Source organism: Meriones unguiculatus, chromosome 16, assembly GCF_030254825.1.
Source record: "Meriones unguiculatus strain TT.TT164.6M chromosome 16, Bangor_MerUng_6.1, whole genome shotgun sequence".
Classification (NCBI taxonomy): Eukaryota; Metazoa; Chordata; class Mammalia; order Rodentia; family Muridae; genus Meriones; species Meriones unguiculatus.
Window position 1 is genome coordinate 2,613,138 of NC_083363.1, and position 24,553 is coordinate 2,637,690.

The following is a 24,553-nucleotide window of genomic DNA, read 5'->3' on the forward strand; positions in this document are numbered from 1 at the left end:
GCTGGCTGGGGAAGGTGAGCGAGCCCACCCACTGCCGGGCGGGGCAGCCACAGCGCTGAAGAGCCAATCGGCCGCAGAGGGGGCGGCAGCATCGGTCGGAGGTGCAGGGGGGAGGTCTCTCTGAGGTTTCCAGTTTCCTTTCCTAAGCAGACCGCTCCGGCTCAGAGCTGCAAAGCTTTGATCAGGGTGCGTCCGCCGCCCTGGAGTGGACACTGCGCTGGGCCACCTCTTCTGACTCAGGGCAGCCCTGGCACCACCGTTCTGCCCTGCGATTATTAAACCTGTGAGAGTCCAGTCCCGATTAGGGTTCCCGCCACGACTTCCCCTGCTGAGGGAAATCCCCTGTTATTTATCCCCTTCTACTTTCTCCTAAGAAAGGGCATAAGAACTCTTTGCTGATGGATGCATATAAGGGCACAAACACTAAATGTAAACTCACAGCACTGGTGAAATAGGAACTTCCTGTTACATAATGATTACCCGGTATATTACTTAAAGGCAAGAAGTTAGGTTAAGAATGCGCCGTGAGTGACAGCTCCGTATAGGAACGCTAACACTGATCCACTGTCCTGAAAGTCACTCTATCTGTCTCTATAGTTCTCGGGGCAGAATTTGCCACGCTGCCGTGGCTGTCACTGGAATCCATTGACCGAGTTCGTGAGCACCTAACAGTACTCAGAACCGCCCCAGGGGCCTTTCTGCTAAAGCTTTTTAAAAATGCTTCACAGAATATATTTTGATCATGCTTTCCCTCCCCCAGTTTCTTCCAGTGCCTTCCTACCTCTCTCCTTATCCAACTTTGTCCTCTCTCTCTTTCACACACACACACACACACACACACACACAACACCAAGAAATACATGTATACAACCCCACACACTGTATGAAAATCAAAATAAGTGCAGATGTGGAACATTTTAAAAGTGTTTCTCCGAGTTTAGTGTTTCACCTTTGAAAACTCTCTGCTGAGATCTGTAATTCTCCTTTTGTGAGTGGTCATTATTTTCCTCATGCTTAGCTTTGTTTTTTTACTTCTTTATATGTGTTAGATACTACCCCTCTATCAGCTGTGTAATCTATAAAGATATTTTCCCATTCTGTAGGTTGCCACTTTGCCTATATGATGGTGCCTTTTGCTGTACAGAAGTTTTTCATTTTCATGAGGTCCCATTTGTTAATTGTTGGTCTTGTGGCCTGTACCCCACTGTCTTCTCTGTCAGGCTCAGGGTACCCAGCCATCTGCTGAGGTCCTTGATCCAGTTTTGTGCAGGTGATAAGCATGGACCACATTCTTCTCCGTGCAGCCGTCCAGTTTGACCTGCACCACCAGTTGAAGAGGCTTTACCCACTGTGTCTTTTTTACTTCTTTGTCAAAAGTCAGGTGTGTGGGCGTGTCTGGGTCTTCAGTTCGATCCCCTCGATCAACGTGTCTGTTTTATGCAACACCGTCTTCTTTTTATTACTGCAGCTCTTTAGTACAACAGAGCTGGAGGTGTGGCTGGTGACACCCTCATCAGTTCTCTTACTATTCAGAATTGTTCACCTAGCCTGGGTTTTTTGTGTTTCCAAACGGAGCTGAAAATTGTCCTTTCAATTTCTGTGATGTATTGTCTTGAACTTTTGATGGGGACTGCGCTGATTCTGTTTAGAGGAATTTTAATTCAGAACATGGCATCTCTGGCAAGAAGACATCACATCCAAAGACCTTCTAGGTTTGTGTGATCTGGCTGGAATACAAATATGTTTTTAATCCAGAAGACAGAGGCAAGAAGATCTGAGTTCAAGGGCAGTCTGGTACAGAGAAAGTTTCAGGTAAAGAAAAGCTTAGGTCCAGGTGTGGTGGTACACACCTTTGCTCCCTAACAATGAAGGTAAAGTTAGTTTGTAAACGATACCACCCATGTTTGAAGGTGATATCTAATTGAGCGGCAGAACATATAATGAATCAGAGAGAGATTTGACAGGATAGGATACACCCAACTCTCATGAGAAAAGAAGGGAAAGGGAAGCTACTTAAGGGGCAATGAGGGAAGAGAAAAGAGGCAGTTTTATAGGGCCAGTCATAAAGAGACAGGTTACAGAGAGAGAGAGAGAGAGAGAGAGAGAGAGAACTCAGGTGAAGACTGAATGAGCCAGAGAATGAGGAGCCAGGAGATTAGAAAAGATTGCTGGAGTTAGTTGAGCCAAGCAGAGCAATTCAGGGACTGAGAGAAAGGCCAGATTGTATAAGTCATCTAGGAGAGGTGTTTGAGCCAGAACAGCTGAGCTGAACCATCCAGCACGGAGCTCTGTAAGAACAAGAAAGGGTGAGCTCATTCAGCAGGAAGTCTCAGAGGCTGAAAACATTCTTGGCCTGGGTTAGATTGTGGAGAGGCTAGACGCTTCCAGGACGAGGCCTAGATTGGCTGATAGAGGCCTTAATCCTCGGAGACAACAGTTTCGAATGAAAGTTTCTTTTATACTGTCTGCTGAAACTTTAAATAAACATAAAGAAAAAAACCCACACATTTTACAAGTGCTGCCCAGGGTGCCAGGCTCAATAGACAGAATAAAAGAAACTTTCACTGGACTATTTCAACTGTTTCAGCTGAGGTCAGCGTGGGCATGTCCCAACAGGAGCCTCAGCAAACACATTGTTGGCTCTTTGAAAGAAAGTATCCGTCCCTCTTCAGTAAAATTAAAAAGGGATCCTTGTGAGCTGCAGGAAATCCACCTGAATCCACCTCTCAGGCCAAATGAAACCCAGACAAGGACTGCCAATCAACAGCCTACTGCCTGTCTCAGAGGTGGGATTTCTGCCCCTTTCCCCGTTTGGGGACTCCCCTTTCCTGGCCTCCTGATTGCTAATTCTTGCACCCGACACTGGCTGATTGGTGAGTCTTCACTTCTGGTTGGCCTCAATGCTTTCTGCTACTCTTGCCAACCCACATCTAAACCCTTCACCTAGGCCCTTCTTCCTTGGGTGAGATCCCTCTACCTGCACGGCTTCTCTCCCTCCCCCCTCACACTCCTGCGATATCCTAGCGATAGGTAACTGTGTCTGCTACAGACAACTGTGCCCTTGGTCTCTGACCAGCCCTGACAAGCAGCTAGAACAGACTGTACCAATCTACTGAGTCAAACCTTGCTCTTGGGACACTTTGACAGGTCACTCAGTCCTACCTGCCCAATGGGAACAGTCCATTCTTCCGTTCCTCCAGACTCCCCACTGAGTTGTCTTCTGGAGAATTTTAGAGCACCTGAATTAAGGGCTTCCAAGCTTACGCACCTCTGCAAACAAACCTGGCCTCAATTTCCTTGAGATGACAGATCCAAACAAAACCTTTGTAATTACTGCCAGTGATCGGTAAATAGAGGTTCCCATGTTCAAGTCCCTCTTCCCTCTAAAACCTTTCCTCTTTGCTTGCTCTCTCAAAAAGTTTTAAATGTACACCTAAAATAAATTTTCTCCCTAACCTACTTAAATCTGTCTTCTGCCCATATCTATGCTCCAGTACCCTGCCAGGTGTTTCCTGCATCCACGACAATGCCAAAGCAGCTACCCACAGGCCCTGCAGCCTAACTTGGCAGACTGTGTCAAGCCAAAGCTGCACTTTCCCTCCAAGTGACACATGTTCTCAGATCCTGGACAGCGAATACAACAGCACAACAGCCTGCTCTTCCTGGACATTTCACCGTCTTGCCCTCCCTATCGCCATCCCAGCAGGAAGCAGCTAAAGATGATTGATAGCATTGCCTATTATCCACTTACTATCAACAAAAGGCTGCCATGGTGTGCTTCAGGCCCAGCGTTCTCCCAGCATTCCTCAGTCCCTATCTGCTGCTGGGGATGGCTGGCAACTCCACCCTCTCCCCTGAACTTTCCAGGGCAGGGGCTTCCCCTCTTCCTCACCATGTATTCCAGACATTTTGGTGCTCTTACTTCTCTCTCTCTCTCTCTCTCTCTCTCTCTCTCTCTCTCTCTCTCTCTCCCTCTCTCTCTCTCTCTCTCTCACATGGCAGCCAAGAGCTGCTTCCTGAACCTACACTTATCAACTTTAACTTGCATAAGAAGCAGTCCAACATCTTCATTCCCACCTTGCCACCCCACCCAAGCTCCCCTCCCCCCTTTTTTAATTATAGGAAAAGGAAGGAATGTTAGTTCTCAAGTCAATGCACTAGTCCACTGCTAGGTTGCTTGGCCATCTGGGATGTCTTTATTGGCCAATGCCAACAGGGGCCCGGGCATCTTACCCCTCCACCCTTCACTCCTCTTCTCTTGCACTCTCTCTGCCCTGGTTTCTCCTTCTTTCCTGGGCACCCTCCCCCATCTCTCTCTCTTTCTTTCTCTCTGTCACGCTTTCTCTGTCTCTCTCCCCACCCTCATGGCTCACTCAGGCCCTCACTTATTTCTCTTTCCCTTCCCCCAAATAAAACTCTTTCATATCAGATCTGTTGTATCTTTGTCATTTTAAAAGACATCCTCACAGTGGACACTGTGTGAGACCAAAACACAAACATGAGGTATTTACTTCGAACGTTGATGTGAGACCAAAACACAAACAAGTACCTCCCAAGTTAATGGGAGACCAAAGCAGAAAACTGTACCTTACAGGTTGAGAGTTCTCTTTGCAGCTAAGACGGTTAAAAAGAAGTCCCCTTGTGCGCTGTGTTCAATCCCAGCTAAGGGAGAAGTCCCTGCTTGTCCCATGTTGAGTCCTTGCAAAATAAAGTTTCCACTTGTAGCTGAGAGTAACTTCTGCTTGTTAGGTGTGATGTAAGCTGAGAGTCGCCCCAGGTGCGTGTTCTTGCCTTTGTTCCTTCCTTTTCACTGTGTCCTTTTACCAGAGCCGCCAGCCCTCTGCCCCTGTGAACACTTATGTCTCCTGTAAGAGGGACTTCAAGAGGCCAGCAGAGGCAGCCCACTGGCTAGTCCTGTCCGCACAACACACAGCTGCTCTAACTGGCCAGTCATGGACTTGGCCTCTCCTCCTGAACATCAGGTGTAACAACCCGTGTCTGGATCCCTTCACTCACACATCCTCCTGAAATTCGCTGCTCTTCCTGCTCCCTGGCTGTTGAGTGGCATCCTGGGTGGTGGCTGTGGTTCCCTGGGTGGTGGGGACCGGGGTTGGCTCCGCTGTGTGGCTGCTGAAGCCTCGTCTCCAAACGTCTGTGCCACTGCCTTCCTGGGGTTTGTTGTGTTCATTCACAGACGTGCTCCGAGCAGTGACATGACTGAGTTATATGGAAGAGGCTGTCGAAGCCTTTTCCCTTCAGCCTGTTACACTCCTCCCCACCGAAGCAGCTTAGGTTGGAGGGGATTTTCACCCTGGTGTGTGTGTGTGTGTGTGTACACAATGGTGGTGGTAATGGGTGATAGTGACAGTCATGGACACACTAACATGTTGTTGTGTTTTCTTTGGTTTTAATTTTATTCATCAGTGATTTATTTTCCTGACAGGACTGAGCTGGGGATACACTCTTCTATCAACTTCAGACTCTAAGCGTCTTTGCATCAGCCTCAGGATTCAGACCTCAGTCCCCACCCCACAGTCAACAGTGAATGACTATCAAGTGTGTATTAAACAGATGCACACACGGAGGGTAACACCTCCATCAGTAAATGCTCTACAGCTGTGGACCTGACCTCAGGTTCCCCCGACACACACACAGAGCCAGGCCTGGGCGGTGCGCTGTAACCCCACTATCTGGGAGGCAGACACAGAGGACCAATCGGTGAGCTGCAGGTTCAGTGAGAGACTCTGCAGAGGTGAACTCGGGAGGACACGCAGTGAATCTCCGCGCCCACAGGCATGCTCACACGAGTGCACACACACAGCACACACGTGCACACAAAAGGCATATAATACATATAATATGGTTTTAGCCTCCTGTAAAATCAGTCTTTAATTTTGATATTTTTTCTTTTTGATTTTAAAACATTTTAAGTATTAATCTGTCTGTCTGTCTGTCTGTCTGCCTACTTGCATGCACCATGACTTGAGTGAAGGGGTGAGAGGACAAGTTTGTGGAATTGTTTCTTTCACCTTTGTGTCCTCTCTAGGAGTCAATTTCGGAGCAAACACTTTCACCCACCGAGCCATCTCCCTGCTCCTCATGGGTTTATTTTCTATAAAATTCCTCTAGGAACCATATTTTCCTCAGGAAATTACCTACCGGAAGATTGACTTTGGAAAGCCATAGCTCCGTTGTCTCACTTCTTTCATTATCCTTGAGTTGGCTGTGGACACTTACAGCTTTATTAAATGTGTGTCCCCTGTGTGGAGGGCAGAGGAAAGCCTCAGGCGTCCCAAGTTAAATGTGTGTCCCCTGTGTGGAGGGCAGAGGAAAGCCTCAGGTGTCCTGAGACCAGCTCATCAGGTGCAGCCCCAGCAGAGCCTCCCAGACTCTCCCCAGTGCAAGCGCCTTTCCCTGCACATCCAGCTGCTCCGTGTGGCAAAGGGCAGAGCCTGTGGGATCTAGCCCCTGACTGTGTTCTCGCCCACACTGTGACAGGCGGTCAGAGCATCTCCCTCCTCTCACACAACCTCTCAGGGACATCCAGATCATGCGCTTCAATGCCTGTGTCTGCACTGATGTTGTCTTTTAAAATTCAGTCCAATCCAGAAAAATATTCTGCTTAACAAGTAGTGTATTGAGACTGAATTTACCTCTTATGTACTATCCCCCAGGCCTATAATGCATAACAGTGTCTTCCAGTGGGTCCTTCCTTTTTCTTTGCTATTTTTTATCTATGAAACTATGAATCAGCCGATTTTCATTCCATCTTTATTTGATGTAAGAAATCAGGAAACAGCCAACTAGCTCAGAGGCACCAGACAAAGGATGGGAACAAAAGGGAGCAGGAAAGGTGAGGAGAAGCCTTTGTGTCCTGGGGCTGCCAGGCCCAGGAGGGCTAGGCTGGGAGCACAGGTCTGCAGGGTCCAGGATCAGGAGAAGGCAGGTCTTGGGGAGCACTGTCTCTGGAGGAATGTGGGTCAAGCGGGACATGTTTTCATGGCATGGAGACGAGGAGAACTCCTTCCTTCAGCCTTGTCCCCTCAGCTCAGCTCAGGAGTCCTGCAGAGCACAGGGGACAGTTTGTTTCCAGACCTGACTCTGGGGTGGCTTCTCTGAGCACCCCGACCTCTCCTGACAGCATGGCATTGAGCAGAGAGGAAGTTCTCACGCCCCGAGCCACCTCGGCGCACAGGCCTCTGGTAAGTGTGGGAACAAGGCTCAGAGAAAACTACCGGCCAGGCTCTGGATCTACATCTTCCCCAGGGTTTCTGTCCTGTGTCCATCCCTGCCCAGCCCCACACTGGAGGGAAAGCAGGTCTGTCTCTGAGAAGACTGAAGGGCGTTACCTGTGGGCTGAAGTCCAGACTGTCCTGGAAAAGACAGAACAGAATAGAGGCTTAAATGCATGGAGACAGATCTGTCCCCAGACACAGTCCCCAGACTCTGAGCTGCCACCGAGGCTCCTGTTTCCTCAGCCCTCAGCAGCCGTGATGGAGAGGAGCACAGAGGGAGGGAGGGCTCAGGAAGCTCCAGTCACACCAGTGCCCAGGGCTCTTCCTTCACTCTTCCTCTGTCCTCAGCCCTAACTTTCCCATCTCTACGTTATCACTCCTCAGGGTTCAACCCAGGAACTACAGACTGGGGCTCAGAGTCCATTGAAGCTGAGGTCACAGGCCCGTGACACGCTGAGAACAGAGCCCTGGCTTTCCCCTGAGATGCTGTGGAGTCACCACAAGGCCCTTACCTTTCTGGTTCCTGAGGTAGATGAACAGCCCGCCTCCGAGGAAGAGCAGGCCCAGCACGAAGCCCCCGACTCCGCTCAGCATCTTGTTCTGTGCAGATGTGGACTGCGCCCCTGAGAAGCAAGGCCAGGCTTGGAGGACTTCAGCCCAGACCCCGGTTCCCTCCTGGGACCCCTGACACTGAGAGACACTGAAAGCTCTGAGACCCAGGAAGAACCTGTCTAGAAGAGCTGGAGTTGATGGCCCCCGGTGATGCTGAGAAAGCAGAGAGGCTCACAGCATGGCTGAAACATGGCCGCCCTGAGCTGGGCTGATGGGAAGCCGCTGAGCTCTGAGGAGGCAGCCCTGAGGGTGAGAGAGCTGAGCAAAGGCAGAGGTGAGACAGGACGTCCCTGAGGGCGGCCACGGCCCCGCGCGCTCCTTGTCCATCTTCACCATGAGCAGCAGCAGAAACACAACCCAGACAGAGGCAGAGGCTGCAGCCAGGGCCAAGCAGGACCCAGGGCCCGTGACGTCACTGGCAGGCTCTAAGAGTGTGGGGCGGCATAACTGCTTCCCAGGGGGCAAAGGTGCTGTAGAAGCATCACACGTGTCCCCGTGTGACCCGCGCTGAGGGAGAGCGAGGACAGCACAGAACCGTGGAACAGTGTGTGGACAGGGAAAGCTGACACAGGGTGAGCCACGCCCCTCCTGGTGGGCGGGGCCTCCCAGGGCCAGAGAAAGCTGACCATCAGGGGTGAGCCACGCCCCTCCGTGGTGGGCGGGGCCTCACAGGTTCAGAAAAAGCTGAGAGGCGGAGGTGAGCCACGCCCCTCCTGGTGGGCGGGGCCTCCCAGGGCTGGGGCTTTCCCACTCACTCCACTCCACGGTGACAGGGCTGCTCAGGCTGGGATGCTCCACCCGGCAGGCGTAGACCTCTCCGCTCTGGGGGACCGTCTCCAGCATCACCAGGGTCTGGTAGGTCCAGTCTCCATTGGGGATCAGGCCGGTGGACGAGACCCCAGCCTTCTCCTCCTGGCCGTTCCGGAACCATCTGACCTCAAGGTCGCCCGGGTAGAAGTCATTCACAGAGCAGATCAGGAGGTTGTGGTGCTCCAGGCGCTGCGTCTTCGCAGGGTGCACAGACACCTTGGGCTCAACTGGAGGAGGAAGGGGGTGAGAGTGAGTCACGAGGGCGGAGCCGTCCTGCTGCTGGGCCTCCTGTCCGCCTCCCTCCACCCAGGCCGGAGTCCAGGCAGGCCTAAGGAGCCAGCACGCATGCTCCCTGGACTTAGGGTTCTTTCCACACTTTACTGTCGGCTCCGCCCCCTGCAGGAATCGCCAGGAGGTGAGGCTCCTGGCAAGGAGGGCAAGGCCCTTCTCCACTGTGGCCATTTCCCCAACAGCTAAGTCACCCAGCGGTGTCCCGGGTTCTCTGGTCTTGTGTGTAGACGGTGCCAGCTCTGTGGGGGGGGGGGGGGGGGGCAGACTCACTGAGGGTCTCTCTGCTCTGTGTTGGCAAAACTCTGAATAAATCCACTCTGCCAATCTTACATCATTACTGTTAATGCCCTGACACAGGGATCCACGGTCTCCTCAGCAGGGGCCTGTCAGTGTGAGCTGCAGGGACCACGGGCTGAGCTGCAGTGTGCGCCCTGACACTGTCCACGCACAGCAGGGGACAAGCAGCAGATGGCAGAGCTGGGAGGATCCTGTCCCAGCTGAAGAAGCCAGGGCATTGTCACAGCCGTGCCCACGGCATGTCACTGTAAATCTCTCTCCTCCATTATAACCAGAGAAGGCTTCGTTTCTTTTCTCATGTCGGTTCATCCCTCTGCCATCTTCTCAGGATGAGTAGGAATCTGCCTTCTCCCCCACCACACCTTGAGTTGTGCAAACAGGGCTGGGGGTTTCGACATTACAAACCATCCTGGCTGGTTCTATGTCCAATTGACACAGCTAAAAGGTCCTTGAGAGGAGGGAACCTCAACTTGAAAATACCTCCATAAAGCTTGGTTATAGGCAGCCTGTGGGCGTTTCCTTAATCAGTGATCAATGGGGGAGGGCCCAGCCCACTGTGTGTGTGATGCCATCCTAGGCTGGTGGTCCTGGGTTCTACAGAAAGCAGGCTGAGCAGCCATGAGGAGCAAGCCAGTAAGCAGCACCCTCTACGGCCTCTGCATCAGCTCCTGCCTCCAGGTTCCTGCCCTGCTTGGATTCCTGTCCTGACTTCCTTTGATCATGACCAGAGAAATGGACGGTTAAGCTAAATAAGCTCTTTCCTCCTCTGTTTTTTTGGTCAAGATACTTCAGTGCATCAACAGTAACTCTAACTAGGACACACAGCAAACAAGAACCACAGGGCACCTGGCTGCACCTGATCCCACACCTGCCCCTAACCCCACAGCTGTACCTGACCACACAGCTGTACCTGAGACCATAGCTGCCCCTGACCCCACAGCTGTACCTGAGACCACACCTGCCCCTAACCCCACAGCTGTACCTGACCACACAGCTGTACCTGAGACCATAGCTGCCCCTAACCCCACAGCTGTACCTGAGACCATAGCTGCCCCTAACCCCACAGCTGTACCTGACCACACAGCTGTACCTGAGACCATAGCTGCCCCTAACCCCACAGCTGTACCTGATCCCACACCTGCCCCTAACCCCACAGCTGTACCTGACCACACAGCTGTACCTGAGACCATAGCTGCCCCTGACCCCACAGCTGTACCTGAGACCACACCTGCCCCTAAGCCCACAGCTGTACCTGAGACCACACCTGCCCCTAAGCCCACAGCTGTACCTGAGACCACACCTGCCCCTAAGCCCACAGCTGTACCTGACCCCACACCTGCCCCTAACCCCACAGCTGTACCTGAGACCATAGCTGCCCCTGACCCCACAACTGTACCTGAGACCACACCTGCCCCTAACCCCACAGCCTGCCATCTCTGCACCTGCATGCATCCTGGCCTTTCTCTCTCCTGCTGTCACTTCTGACACCTGGAAGGACACATCTGCTGTATCCCTGGCTCTACCAGCTGAAATCAACCTCAGTTTCCCTTTCTGTCCATTTCTCCTCATTCTGGGTGTGGGCAGATGGCCAAACCTGTTCAGTCAGAACCCCAAACTCAGGCCTTTGGCAGGGAACCAGGCGACCTCCTGAGTGAGCTACAGAGGGCTACTGAGGGGCATGTGCACAGGTTGTGTGCCAGCACTGGCTCGTTTTATAGAAGGGGCCTGAGCGTCGGGTGTCCCTGTGTGTCCCTGGGGTCCTGGAACCACAGCCTCTCCCACACCAGACAGGAGAAGACCTGATAGAGGATGTGAGGTCCACACCATCTCAGTGACACAGAGAAATAACATGGGACCTGAAAATACAGCCAGGTCTATCACCATGGTAATGCAACACATTAAATAATGAAATGATAAATTAAAGGCCAAGTGTGACATCATCCAGCAAAGTAAAAATATTTAAATTAGAAAAAACAAAAACCAGCAGGAAATTTAGATCTAAAAGAAGCCTAAGAAAGTCAGAGGCAGGGCTGGAGAGATGGCTCAGAAGTTTAGAGAACTGGCTGCTCTTCCAGAGGTCCTGAGTTCAATTCCCAGAGCCCACATGGTGGCTCACAACCATCTGTAGTGAGATCTGGCGCCCTCTGCTGGCGAGTAGGTGCACATGCAGTGAGCACTCATGCACATAAAATAAATAAATATTTAAAGAAAAGAAAGAAAAAGCCAGAGGCTCCTTGTGGTCGGTCAGTGTAAGATCCAGGGGTCCCCTCAGAGGGGACACGGGCAGTGTTTTCTGGAGTCAGATATGTGAGATCATGGTCCAGGAATACAGAGTAAGATGACCCAGATTCCACAGTGATTGCTCTGTGGTGTTCCCATGGTAACAGAATAAACAAATTGATGAATGAATAGTTTTCAAGAGCTTCCTGGAAGCCTCAGGTGGGCGGGGCATGGCAGGGGAGGAACTGCAGCCATGGGCCGAGCTGCTCTCTGATGACAGCCTCAGCTTTTGGTTGGGAGACTATAAATTCCAGACACCTAAGTGTTTCACTTCATGTCATGGATGTCAGAGCCCGACGTGGACAATGAACGACCATCAGGGGACTAAGGATAGCCCAGGATTACTTGTCATTAGGCTGCGGACTTGCACCATCCCAACCTCCCGAATCACCGAAGTGCCAGTGAGTTCCCGGTCCTGCAGACCCTGAGGTTCTTTCTGGAACCTTCCGTTCCCAGGACACGCTCCTCCCCAGCTCCACTCAGCCCGCACAGCTCGCTCTGACACTTCTCCAGCAGCTGCCTTTGCTAGCGCAGCACCCTGGACTGCGGGAGTGTTTTCAGCGTGGAGGAGAGAGTGCGGGGACAGTGTGACCAGTGTCCTCACGCTGCCCCTCTCAGCTTCCTCATGTCCCTGTCCTACGCCTCAGTCTCCTTCCTCACAGGCCTCCAATTCACCTCAATCGCCAGCCCCTCATCCCACACGACCCGGGACATGAGGGCTGTTCTCCTCTCTCCAGGCTCCGTCCCTCACCTCAGCCCACTTCTCCCGGGGTCGCTGTCATCTTGAGGCACACCTGAGGCCAGACGGAAGGTCCCGGAAACACTGGGACATGGGGGGAGAGAGGAGCCCCTCCCTCCGGGTCTGAGTGAAGCCTCTGACTAACCAAGAAGCAATGTTTGCGCCCCATCAGCATCTGCCTGTGACCTTCCCCTGTCCCAGCTGTGACCTCCTCTGCCCCAGCTGTGACCCACAGTGTCTGGGGACCTCACCAGAGACCCACTGCAGGCAAGACACACGAGCTAAGTCCCTTGTGCACCACAAGCGGCTCCTGGGTTGACCCCCAGCCTGGGCATCTGCGGAGCCACCTCGCGTGTGCAGAGAGGAAAGACAAGTAAATTCCGCAGAAAAGTTGTAACGTGGGATTCGAACCCTGCACATGGCCGACGCCAGGGCAACCGCGGCCTGCTCCTCCTGGGGGAGGCCTCGGGCGCCCCGGGGGGTCTCCCTCGGCGGACTCTGTCCCCGGAAGCGCACACTCGGGGCTGCGGGTTCACCTCCCTCCGCTACACTTCTCCCGCCTCAGCTCAGCGTGTGTAACCGTTTCCCCGGCTTCCGGCCCGGGGCCGCTGCAGGGGACGAGCTGCTCGGGTCCCGCGGCTGAACCTGCGGCTCCGCGATCCCAGCAGCCCCTGCGGCTCCGCGATCCCAGCAGCCCCTGCGGCTCCTGCCCACGAGCGCGCTCGCGCCTCCCCCTGCTCGCTCACCGTCCTCCCTCCCCGCGGGTCCCGCTTCCCTGCAGGCCGCCCGTCCCGCCTACCTCTCCGCTGCACAGTGAAGCTCTCCACGCCCCCGTAGTTGTATCTGCAGTACGTGTCCACCGCGGCCCGCTTCTGCTCCAGGAGCTCCTTCTGGCTGTTCCAGTACTTGGCATCCGGCCGCCCCAGCTCGGTCACCGCGCGGAACTCGCCCACGTCGCTGTCGAAGCGCACGTACTCCTCCCGGTTGTAGAAGTATCTTTGCAGAAACCGCACTCGCTCCGTCCCGTTGAGGAAATGACACTCAGATTTAGCTTGTTCCAAGAATCGAGCTGCGGAGACAGGAATTAACTTCTACTCTGGGGACGAGGTGCCGAATCCCTCTGCAGCCCAAAATGGTCTGACGCAAGCTCGCCCCAGACCCCTCTGACGTCACCACAACCCACGGGTCAGAGGGACACACACCCCCCACCAGGCCGGACAAGTGTAAATAACGATGAGACGGAGGAGCTCTGGGAAATAACCCCTGTTCCTAGGAGAGGCAGCGACTCTCCTCCCTTACCCCTCTGGGGTTTTTTTTGTTTGTTTGTTTGGTTGGGTTTTTTTTGTTTTTTTTTTTTTTTTTCAATTGTGTGTGTGTGTGTGTGTGTGTGTGTTGTTCGTGCGCGCGGGCGTGTGTTTTAAAATTATTTTTATTTTTAGTTCTTTGGTGTCTTTCCTGCATGTGCTTCAGTGTCAGGGCTTCAGATTCCTTGGACTTGGAATTACAGAGAGCTGTGAGCTGCCATGTCGGTGCTGGGAATTGAACCCAGGTCCTCTGCAACAGCAGCCAGTGCTCTTAACCGCTGAGCCATCTCTCCCGGGTCAACCCTCATCATGAGTGCCAGACCCCGAGTGAACAGAGAGGTTGATTAGCCATCTGACTTCCCACTGGATTATTCTGGCTTTTTCTTATTTCTTAAAAATTAGTTTTTTCATACAATATATTCTGTTCAGTTTCCCCATCTCTCCACCCACCCAAGCCCACACTTTCTTTTATCTACATTAGAAAACAGGCAACTGGGACAAAAAGAAAAGAAAAGATAAAAACAAAATGTCAGGAGGAAAAAAACCAAACAAAAAAACAAAAGAAATACAGATACACATTCACACAGGAATTAAAAAAAAAAAAAACTGAAACCATAATATATAAGCAAAAGATCTGTAAGAAAAAAAAAAAGAGAAAGAACAAAACAAAACAAAAACCTCCCCACGAACACCGTTGGTTCACTCAGTGTCCGCGAACCTGCTGGGCTGGGGCCTGCCCTTACGTGGGGTTTAGACCCCGTGAGACGCTTATTCTTTGAGAATGTCACATACTCACATCACGTCCATCTTCCCTTTCCTCCCCTGAGCCCTCCTACAACCCAGCCATGTTCTCCTCTCAGGGCCTCTTTAGTCATTAACTATTGCATAACTAAATGCATAAGTACAAACTCCTCCCCCTGTATGATGTCACTTGTGGGTGTGTGTTTAGGACTGACCAGTTGGGATTGGACAATGGCCTCTGTGCTCTTCCCAGGGGAAGATCTCCAAGGGGAAATGACCCTTTGGGTATAAACCTGAGACCAGAGCAATCCTGTCACAGGCATCCAGGAGGGACTGTTGGTGTCCAGAGTCAGGTCACCGCCCCAAAGTTCAGCTCCCACAGAGGCATCTCTTGTATTCCAGAGGTGGGGGAGGGGAGGTGCCGCTGTCTGACCCACAGCTGCCCCACCTGGAGCTCAGCTGGAAGGCAGAGTTCACACCTCAGAAGGCAGCACCTGCTGCCTCTCATGCTCAGGCTCCTCCCTTACATACCGCTTAGAGCACAGCAAACCCTCAGTGCCACCCTTTGCTGTCTGTGCTGACCCCTCCTACCCCCTGGCATCCAGCATCCGGAGAGGAGAAGCAGAGGCCTCCCTCCCCCTGGAGCTTAGCATTGTAAAGGTGGGCAGGAGTAGAGAGAGGTGGAGCCCCGTTAGCAGGGAGCCTCAGGGAGACCTGAGTGACAGGAGGGGCAGAGAGGCCCTCTGGGGGTGAAGATGAAGATGTGTCACAGAGAGCCACAAGGGGGAGGTGGCTGAGTGTGTCTGTGTGTCTGCCTGTGTCTGTGTGCGTGCATGTGTGTCTGTGTGTGTGTGTGTCTGTGTGCGTGTGTGTGTGTGTCTGTGTCTGTGTGTGTGTATGTGTGTCTGTGTGTGTGTGTCTGTGTGTGTGTGTCTGTGTGTGTGTGTGTGTGTGTGCGGTGGGACACATCTCAGCTGAGGTAACACCTCACGCCAACACTGGGTTCATGATCAACAGAGCGCAGGGCGTGAGGGCGGCAGTGAGAGGTGAGACTTTGGGGATGAAGAAAGGGAAAGGCTCACCACCGCCCAGCAGATTCCACACGGGAGCAGGCTGCACACCCCGGGTTGGGGAGGAGGACGAAGCCCTGGGCTCAGCCTCACCGCTGCCCAGGCAGCCGCCTCGCAGCCTCACAGCATGCACAGGATCTCCCCGTGATGCCCTCCCCGTGCCCGACTCTGTGACTCGGTCACAGAGCTCTTCTGACTAGATCAACATTCACTCTTATTTGCTTAAAACAACAGAAAACACACATACACAGTAGGACAGAAACACACATACACAGTAGGACAGAAACACACATACGAAGTTCTGTTTTTAAGGAAAAACCTCTTTGTCTGGCAAAGCTCATCACAGCAACAGCAGGCCCCGTGTGTGAAGTTAATTGGACACCATGACTTATCAATGCTCTCGGGCCCTGAGAGCAATGGCGGGTAGACACAGGGGCCTGTCCTACAGATCTGGGAGCACGAACATCCAGGCTTCTATGTGAGGACATAGTTTGGATTTCGTCTGAGGACTGTGAGTGGTCACAGAAATCATCAGTAGTGTCAAGGGAGTAGCCTGGATGGTGGGGAAGCAGCCCCTTCTGACCCCTCCCCAGCAGCCCAGCCCTGAGGCATGCACTTACGTCGGGGGTCCCGGACCAAAGCCACAGGAGGGCTCAGCGCCACCAGCGTCAGGACCGCAGCTGCCACACAGGGACCTCTGGGGAGCCACAGTCGCACCATGCTGGAGGAGAGGAGAACCCAGTCAGAGGAGCAGACAGGCCTCACAGGGCAGAAACTCTCCTCTCTTTACTCAGTGCCAGGAGAATGAGATCCAGGGGATTCACTGCTTTGGCACTGGATTGGTTAAGGTCAGTGCTGGGCAGCCAATCAGCAGCAGGGAGGACCCGCATCATCAGTTGCTGGTTAGAGAGTCAGCATGAAGGTCCCTTCTGAAACTTGTCATCCTCCTCAGTAAAGGGACACTCAGCCTGGCCTGGTGGCCCAGGCCTCAGATCCTTGCACTTGGGTCTTGTAGCTGGGTCTCTGTGAGTCAGGGGCCAGCCTGGTCTACACAGTAAGACCCTGTCTCCAACCGACACACAACCAAGCAAACACGAGGATAGGAGGGCTGTTTTGAGGGGAAAGCGTGAATATTGGACGGTTCGTTGTTTGTCCGTGTCCCCGGTGGACGTCCCCACACCCGGGTGCCCGTGGACAGAGCTCACTGGACCTGCTGGGTTTTAACTCTTTTTAAGGAAATGGAGGTGGGAGGAGGACCTGTTGGAAGGTTCAGGGGACTGGAGGGAGCTGGTGGGTGGCGGATAGGATCCAAGGACTTTGTTCACACGTGTAACTTCCCCAAGGAATGAACAACACTGTTTCGGAAAGGACCGTTTTAATGCCTGAGCCGGGGTCACTGAGGCACGGTAACCGGGCAGAGCTGGGCCAGCCCTGCCACGCTCAGTCCTTCACTCAGCAGTCCGAGCGCTGGGGAGAGTCACCCCCTACTCAAGGCTGTTGGGGCAAGTGTGTGTTTGAAGCTGTGTGGGACAGAGCAGGGAAGGAAGGGGGCTGTCACCAGGCACCGTTAGCCTGGCGCTCCCTGCACCTCGGCCTAATGGTGAAGATGTCAGAGGGGATTTAAGTGCATCCACTTTGGGGGGGGGGGAAGTTGCCACTGTTTCTCACTCATCCTAGAGCTGCGGACAGCTGTGCTGCTGAGGGCGCCTGCAGGAGCAGCCTTCCCTGGCAACTGATGACGTTGCAGCATTCGGCCTCTTGATTGGACAGTGGCCTCTGCTCTGTAGTTAGGGAAATCTCTGACAAACTGAAGGAAAGTGGAGGTTAGTCACAGCGTAGTCCTGACAGAGGGGAGTTTCCAGCTCACCCCCTGAGCTGTTGCTGATTTCAGTGACGCCCCCAGAAGCACAGCCCAGGGTCCCTGTGGTTATCCAAGCCCAGTGCTCAAGGAGACATCAAGGCAGAGGCAGGGCATCCTGGGGAGCTGAGGCTGGGGTCCTGCCAGGGGGAAGTCCTGAGGGCCAGAGTCTGGGAGAGCAGAGAAGGGCAGAGCTGGACCGGGGCTGAAGCAGTTCTCTGACACGGTGTGCTGCCTTGACCACCATAACCACTGCAATTGTTGGCCAGCTTCAGCACAGCTGACACCAACCTTTCCAATCTTAGGGGAAAGCCTATTTTGGGTAGCCCTGTTGGGTGTTGGTCTGGTGCTGGTATTTTGATGCTATTTACTGGCCCTCAAGCTCTGGTGACTGCCTGGATACGCCTATCCTTGTATAAACCTGCCTAAGACATTATTCCTGATGGGTTGATTAAAAGGCCTAAACCCTGGGAAGGGCAGAATGGGGTAGGCATGGCTAAGGTTCCCAGGCTTTGGGAAGAGAAGAATCATGGGAAATGCACAATCAGGAACAGAGGAAGAAGAAGGACACCATGATGGGTTAGTGCAGAGAAGGAACCACGGGGGTGGGGAGGGAGGACTCTAATAACAGCGTGAAAAAGCCAGGTGAAGGACACAAGCAAGTGTCTTGGGGTTATGGAGGGAAGGTAGCCCAGAGAGGAATGGTTGAGGCAGATGGCGCTGGATGGGGGCTGGGAGGTGGGGGGTGACGTTACTGAGACAGCACAGGTAGAATATCTTTCTGGCCCAATACCTTTACAATTGCAACCTTTGTCCAGCTCACTGTCCTGTAATTCCACACGGTGTGGTTACTGCAGAAACTGACCACCCTAGGGCTGGGAAATGGCTCCGTTGGTAATGGGCATGCCGTGCGAGCTGAGGACCTGAGCCAGGGTGCCCAGCACCCACACAAAAAAGCAGGCATCGTGTCCTCTTCCAGTCCCAGCACCGGAGCGCCTGAGACATGCCGTACCCCGGGGCTGTGTCAGCCTAAAAGCTGTGGGTCTCTGTGACAGATTCTGTCCCAAAAGGATGAGGTTAATAGCAACCAAGAAGACACCAGGTGCTGACCTCTGGCCTCCACATGCACACACACGTATGTTTGTAATCTGCACATACACCTGACATACACGCACCTGCACACAGACACAGAGAGAGAAAGAGGGAGAGAGGAATCGGTAAGCTTGTCTACCCCATCTTTCCAATCCTTTCTGTAAGCTGAGCCTCCAGTGTTATTTGTTTTATTAAGAATAAATGATAAAGTATTTTAGCATTTACTTTGCCAATAGTGCATCCCAGATGGTGAATAAGCTTCTAACTGACAACATGAAGTTAATAACATTTTACATAAACAAAATCAACTTAAATATTTAAAAAAAGTTTTGGGGGGGGAGTAAGCGTCTGCCATCATGATGCGATCCTCTGTGTCACTTGCCAGGACACCCAGCACACAGCCTCTGACCTCGTGAGGTGATCTTTGAGGAAGTCATCAGAAATCAACTGGGATCCAGAGGCCACTGAGTCGCTGTGTCTGACAAACGTGAAAAGGGACATTGGAAGGCAGTTTTGTTTCTGCTCATCATTGTGTTGTGTGTGCACACGCACACACACATAACTACACACACACACACACACAAAAACAGACATTAAATAGTCACAAAGACTAATACGGTAAAATACCTTTTATCACAGAACATAAAATAAGTTAAATTTCGTCCTGGGTAAAAAGAGGAAAGTCAGTATAATTTACAGCCCTCCAAATGTTCACGACAGACACTCATTGTCTGTGGTCTCCTGGGGGAGCGAGCCACACATGGGTCACAGAAGGATGACAAGGGCGAGCATGGGCCAGCACGGCTCCCCGGGGCGAGATCAGCAGGGTCTAGTCAGACAAGGAGGCCACAGCCTGGCGGCATCGGCTGGGACAGGGATGGGAGCCTTTGGCAGCTCTCATCAGCTGATCAAGCAAAGCTCTTGACAGGAGCTGGAACAAGCAGGGCCCCGCCAGGCTCTCCTCACAGGTGGGAACTGAGGGGAGGAAGGGCTGTCTGTGCAGGAGAGTGAGGAGTCTGTGTCCAGGAAACCAGAACAGAGGCGGCCTAAGCAGTCATTTGGTGAAAACGGAGTTTCACAGACAACTCCTGTCTGTCCCTCTCCTGCACACTCCCACGTCTACACAGGACATCGGAAAATGTCAGCATCTGCTGTGTCTGCTGTCCGCACTCACCAGCAGCGGGGTTCGGGTGAGGGGCTGGTACATGTGCTACACACGCAGGGCCTGGTGCGGACGCTCAGGTCACACGTGTCAGCGTGCCCAGTGAGCTCAGAGCATCTTCTAATGCTGGGGTGGAGAAGGCCCGGACCAAATCTGACGTCACAGGAAGCTGGGACCCGCAGTAACACAGGAGTAGTGTGACACGATTGCCATAGGCGTGTCTGTAAGGACTGCTAAGAGCACAAGTGAGTGCCAGCTCCCCCCCCCCCCCATCCTGGGGACTGAACCTGGCCCTATGCATTCTTTTTATATCTTTCTTTTTTTCAGTTCTTCAAGGCAGGGTTTCTCTGTGTAGTCCTGGCTATGCTGGACTCACTTTGTAGAACAGGCTGGCCTTAAAGTCACAGAGATCCTCCTACCTCTGCCTCCCAGAATGCTGGCTTGTACCACCGTGACTGACTCACCCCGTGAATTCTCAGCAGATTCTCCAACCCTGACGTGTATCCTCAACCAAAAAAAAAATTTACCTATTTATTTATTATATATGTGTGTGTGTGTGTGTGTGTGTGTGTGCGCGAATGTGCATGCCCCATGTGCATTCAATAAGGCATGAGCTCTCTTGGAGCTGGAGTTACAGGCCACCTAACGTGGGTGCTGGGAACTGAACTCGGGTCCTCTGAAACAGCAGGACAAGTACATGCTGTTACCCACCGAGCCATCTCTACAGCCCCATGGTTGTGTTACCCTTTCAGACGAAACAGAATGTTAAATTAAGCCAGACCCCAAAATTACATCAAGAAAGAAGACATTAGCTGGACACAGTGGTTGGTGTCTGCAATCCCAACACTCAGGAGGCTGAAACAGGAGTCTGTGAGTCTGAGGCCAGCCAGGGCTACAGAGAGTTTCAGGCCATCCTGGGGTACAGAGTGAGACCTTGTCTAACCCCCCCCCACACACACACAGAGGAGGGCTCGTACAGATGTATTCCAGGCGAAGTGAGATTCAGGATTGGTGAAAGGGTCATGTTTCAGGCTGGTTAGAGTTAAGCTGGAAAACTAAAACAACAGAACAGCGTGTGAGGGAGGTGCAGGGTGAGGTGGGGCTGGGCAGAGAAGACTCCGGTCTGAGCGTCTGTCCGTCCTTCCTGGGACCTCTCCCTGGGCTCAGGTGCTCGTGCAGCTGGAGTCCACTGTGAAAGGTGGTGAACGTTTGGCAAAAATAAATAAACAAACAAACATCTTTCAGAAATTCGGGAATAGCAGAAAAAAGTTAGCCAGTAAAACTCTCAGCAGGAGGGGATGGGGGAGGGGAGAGGCGGTTAGTAAGGGCTGGGCACGGAGGTGGTACAAACAGGAGAACTTCCATGCTCTTTTTCCAAAGGGTGTTTTTAAAACTGGGCTGGAGAGGGGAGTGTGGGGCTTCCTGTGGAGGCTGCACCCAAAGGAACCAATCCTTCCTTCATCCAAGTGAGGCTCCTGGCTTGGGGTGAGGCACGGAAGAGAGATCTTGCTGGAAATCCCCTCCTTTCTCAGATAACTCTCCATCCCCAATGGGGATGAAGCGGGAGGCAGCATCACTTGTCTCCAGCAGACGCTGTGGCCAGAAGGTCGCTCCTGAATCAACAGAGAAACGGACGTTGATTTTGTGTGTTGGTTCGTGTTGGGGGCTGAACTTAGAGCCTCTGGCCAAGTGTCCACCCCTGAGCCCTGCTCCGGGGCCACGAGTTAATCTATCTTTTAAGGCTGAGAATTTCCTCCCCTGGAAGAATTCGAGCCTGACTCCGTGGCTTGTGGAGAAAGAGTGTTCTCTGGGTAATGCCAAGTGCTGCGGGCTGAGGAGGAGTTAAACAGGAAAGAGGCCGGAGTCTCCCTGCTGTTCCCGAGCAGCGAGCAGCGCAGCTGGGTCCATGCAGACCTCGTGCCTCAGCTCTGGCCGCCACAAACGCGGGGTCTCACATAACGAATCTGAGTTAGGGGACCCCAGACCTTCTAAACGCACCGCAGCCCAGCAGTGGGCAGAGCTACCACACGGCTTGCCATAGGCCACCGCCAGACTTGATGTGAAATGTGTCAAGTCTCCAGGCTCATGTACCTGGAGACTTGGTCCCCGGTGGTGTTTCCGGGAGGTCGCGTGTCCACCTGGTGGAGGGCGGACACAGGGAGCGGTAATGTGAGGTATGCCCTGGCCCAGCTGCTGGCAGGCACTCCGGCTCCTGCCTGCTGCGCGGATGTGGCCTGAGGCCTTGGGCTCCTGTGTCCCCTCTGTTCCTGGAAAGGCGACACCTGGCTCAAAACCAGTAATGGTCAATTGCTTAAGATTCACAAATCATACATTAAGTATGAATATAAGCATTTGTAAAGCTGGAGAGATGGCTCAGTCTGTAAGAGTGCTCTTTCTGACAGCTAGAGTTCAGTGCCAGCACCCACTTCCAGGGGCTCATGACTCTCACAATTGCCTGTAACTCCAGATCCAGGAGAACACACACACACAAAAACAAACCTTTAAAACTATAGATGTTTATAAATTACAAAGAAAATGCAAGTTACAACACTTTAAACTGACATTTAAGAATAGTAGAGGGCTGGAGAGATGGCTCAGCCGTTAAAAGTTAGGCTCACAACCAAAAATATAAGAACAGAGAGGAATGGAGGGATAGGGAGGAGTTAAGAGCACTGGCTGCTCTTGCAGAGGACCCAGTTCCAGTCCCCAGCACCGTGTGTTGCTCCTAACTATCTGTAACCCCCCAGTTCCAGGGAATCTGATGGTCTTTTCTGAGTCCTGCAGATAGTGGGTACACACGTGGCACACAAACATACATGAGGGCAAACACCTAAATACATCGGAAGAGAACAGAACAGAACAGAACAGAACAGAACGAGCATATCCAGAGACTGGAGCCCTTGAAGGAGCTCCCTTGCACTGCGAGGGCTGAAGCAGAGAGGGGCGATTTGGCTCAGGCCTGAGCCACCTGAGCAAGAGCAGCCCTCTTTGCTGCATTAGTAGCCAGCATTTCCTTACAGCGATGGAAAGAAAGCTGACGGTAACAGTGTCCTTCAGCCACTCGAAGAGCATTAGCACTGGGTCTCCCTGACAACATGTGCAAAGCACTCCGGGAGCAGGGAGAGAAACTGAGGCACTAGAACCACCTGTGGAGGTAACACTCAACCTTAAGCCTCAAGGAGCCCCTCCTAATAAATTGTGCTTTTTTGCTTTCACACAGTCCACTGTGTTTACTCATTCCGCCACCTCCTTCCTCTGACCCCTCCCACGTCACTTGGCCCCTACTTACTCCCAACTCCATGGCTTCTTTCCCATCGCTGTTACATATATATTTCCATATATGTACATATATGCACTAACAGAGATAAATATAAGCAGCTGAGCCCGTGCTGCTCATCCGTGTGTGTTCAGGGCCGAGCGCTTGGCACGAAGGGACTCGTCCCTGTGTTTAGGATGCTTTCCCTTTCAGCGTCAGCAGTTGCCGGGAGCTCTTCACCTAGTGTGGGCCTGTGAGATCTCCCCTCGCCGCGTTAGTGTGTCAACTGGTATTATAAACGCGTGTTGTTTATGCAGCCACATTGTTGGGAGCTCATGGGTGCAAGGTCCTGGCCAGACACAGAAGACAGTCTCACAGCAGGCTCTGTGGCTCTTCCCATCTCCACCCTTCCCATGGTGCTCCTGAGCCTTCTCTTTCCTGGGCCGGGGGCACTATGAAGTGGATCATCTTTCTGTCTCTCCTGTACAGTGGCTGGATGGAGCAGCTCATTTGTCTGCGGCAAATGATGCTGTTACAATAGCCAAGGGTGGGCCAGCTTTCAAGACCCCAGGAGGAGCAGATAGGAATGGTGCTGTGATCTGAGGTGGGAGGTGGGTCTAAGACCTGCGGTTTGCAGGAAGGAACAGGGTGTAGAGGCAGAGTGCCAAGAATACCCCACTCTTCACTCCAAGCTGGACTTGGATGGACGCCGAGTGTTTCAGCGAGCTTGGCTGGAAAAGCCCCAGCCAGCACTGAGTGGGAGGGGACGGTGCTTATGCTGGCATTTCATTACTGCTAGGAAGCCAAAATCTCTGGGGAAGACTGAAAGAAGAGAAGCGCTCATCTCCTGCCTTCTATCAGCAGAGGGATAAAAGATGAGACCTGTGGCCCCATGAGGCCCCACCTCATTCGCTGTGTGACTGTCCTGCGAGCCACACTTCCCACTGTGATGCTCACAGGAGTAGAAGGTACATCCTGACATCTAAGGGAAGCACAGGCCTGGCCTGGTGGCTCACACCCGTAATCCCAGCATGCAGCAGGATCGCTATGAGGTCAAGGACAGCTTTAGATAAATGAGAGTTCCAGGCCAGCTCGGAAAAACAGGAAGGGAAAAAGAAGGAAGAGAGGAAGGAGGGAAGGAAGGAAGGAAGGAAGGAAGGAAGGAAGAAGGCAATGAAGGAAAGAGAAGATATTCCTAGCTTTTTCACTTTGGGAGTATAAATTCATTTTTAATGTACTGGTGCTGCAATTGTGCAAACATTCTTCAGGCCAACGGCATCGCACTGTGACTGGGGTCAGCAAATCTCATTTTCTGAGAATCCAGAGGTAGGGTAAATGTGCTATGAGCACATGCATAGAGAGATGCAATAGGTTTGTTTAAAATGCAAAGCTAGAGTACAGATTTGGGGGCTACGAGTTTGTACAAGCCAACAAATTGTTTTACCATGAATAAGTTCATGAGAGCAATAGAGATTTTTTTTAACTATTTTTTTAAAGACTTATTTATTGTTTATACAACATTCTGCTTGCACACCAGATCTTACTATAGATGGTTCTGAGCCACCATGTGGTTGACTGGGAATTGAACTCAGGACCTTCGGAAGAACAGGGAGTGTTCCTAACCTCTGAGCCATCTCCCAAGCCCCCAGCAATAGAGATTTTTAAACTGTAGTTCTGTGTGCTTGAAGTGCAGTCAGAGTGCCGAGTGCTTGCCTAGAATGCACGGAGCCCAGGGCTGAGTCTCCAGCATTGGGTGAACCAAGGGTGGTAGCCCACGTCAGTAAACCCAGCGCTGGGGAGGAGAGG

The 24,553-nt window shown here is 52.6% G+C and overlaps 1 protein-coding gene across 1 annotated transcript; it reads right to left on the reverse strand.

Moving 5' to 3' along the window:
• Positions 1–6,757: 6,757 nt before the first annotated feature.
• On the reverse strand, positions 6,758–16,188 carry LOC110543223 (H-2 class II histocompatibility antigen, I-E beta chain-like). Its single transcript, XM_021629618.2, has 6 exons — positions 16,000–16,188; positions 13,064–13,333; positions 8,603–8,884; positions 7,748–7,858; positions 7,350–7,373; positions 6,758–7,062 (listed from the first exon to the last, which is right to left on the reverse strand). Exons 1-6 carry the CDS (start codon positions 16,097–16,099, stop codon positions 7,049–7,051), a joined length of 801 nt encoding a protein of 266 aa, XP_021485293.2. The 5' UTR covers positions 16,100–16,188; the 3' UTR covers positions 6,758–7,048.
• Between the last annotated feature and the right edge of the window lie 8,365 nt (positions 16,189–24,553).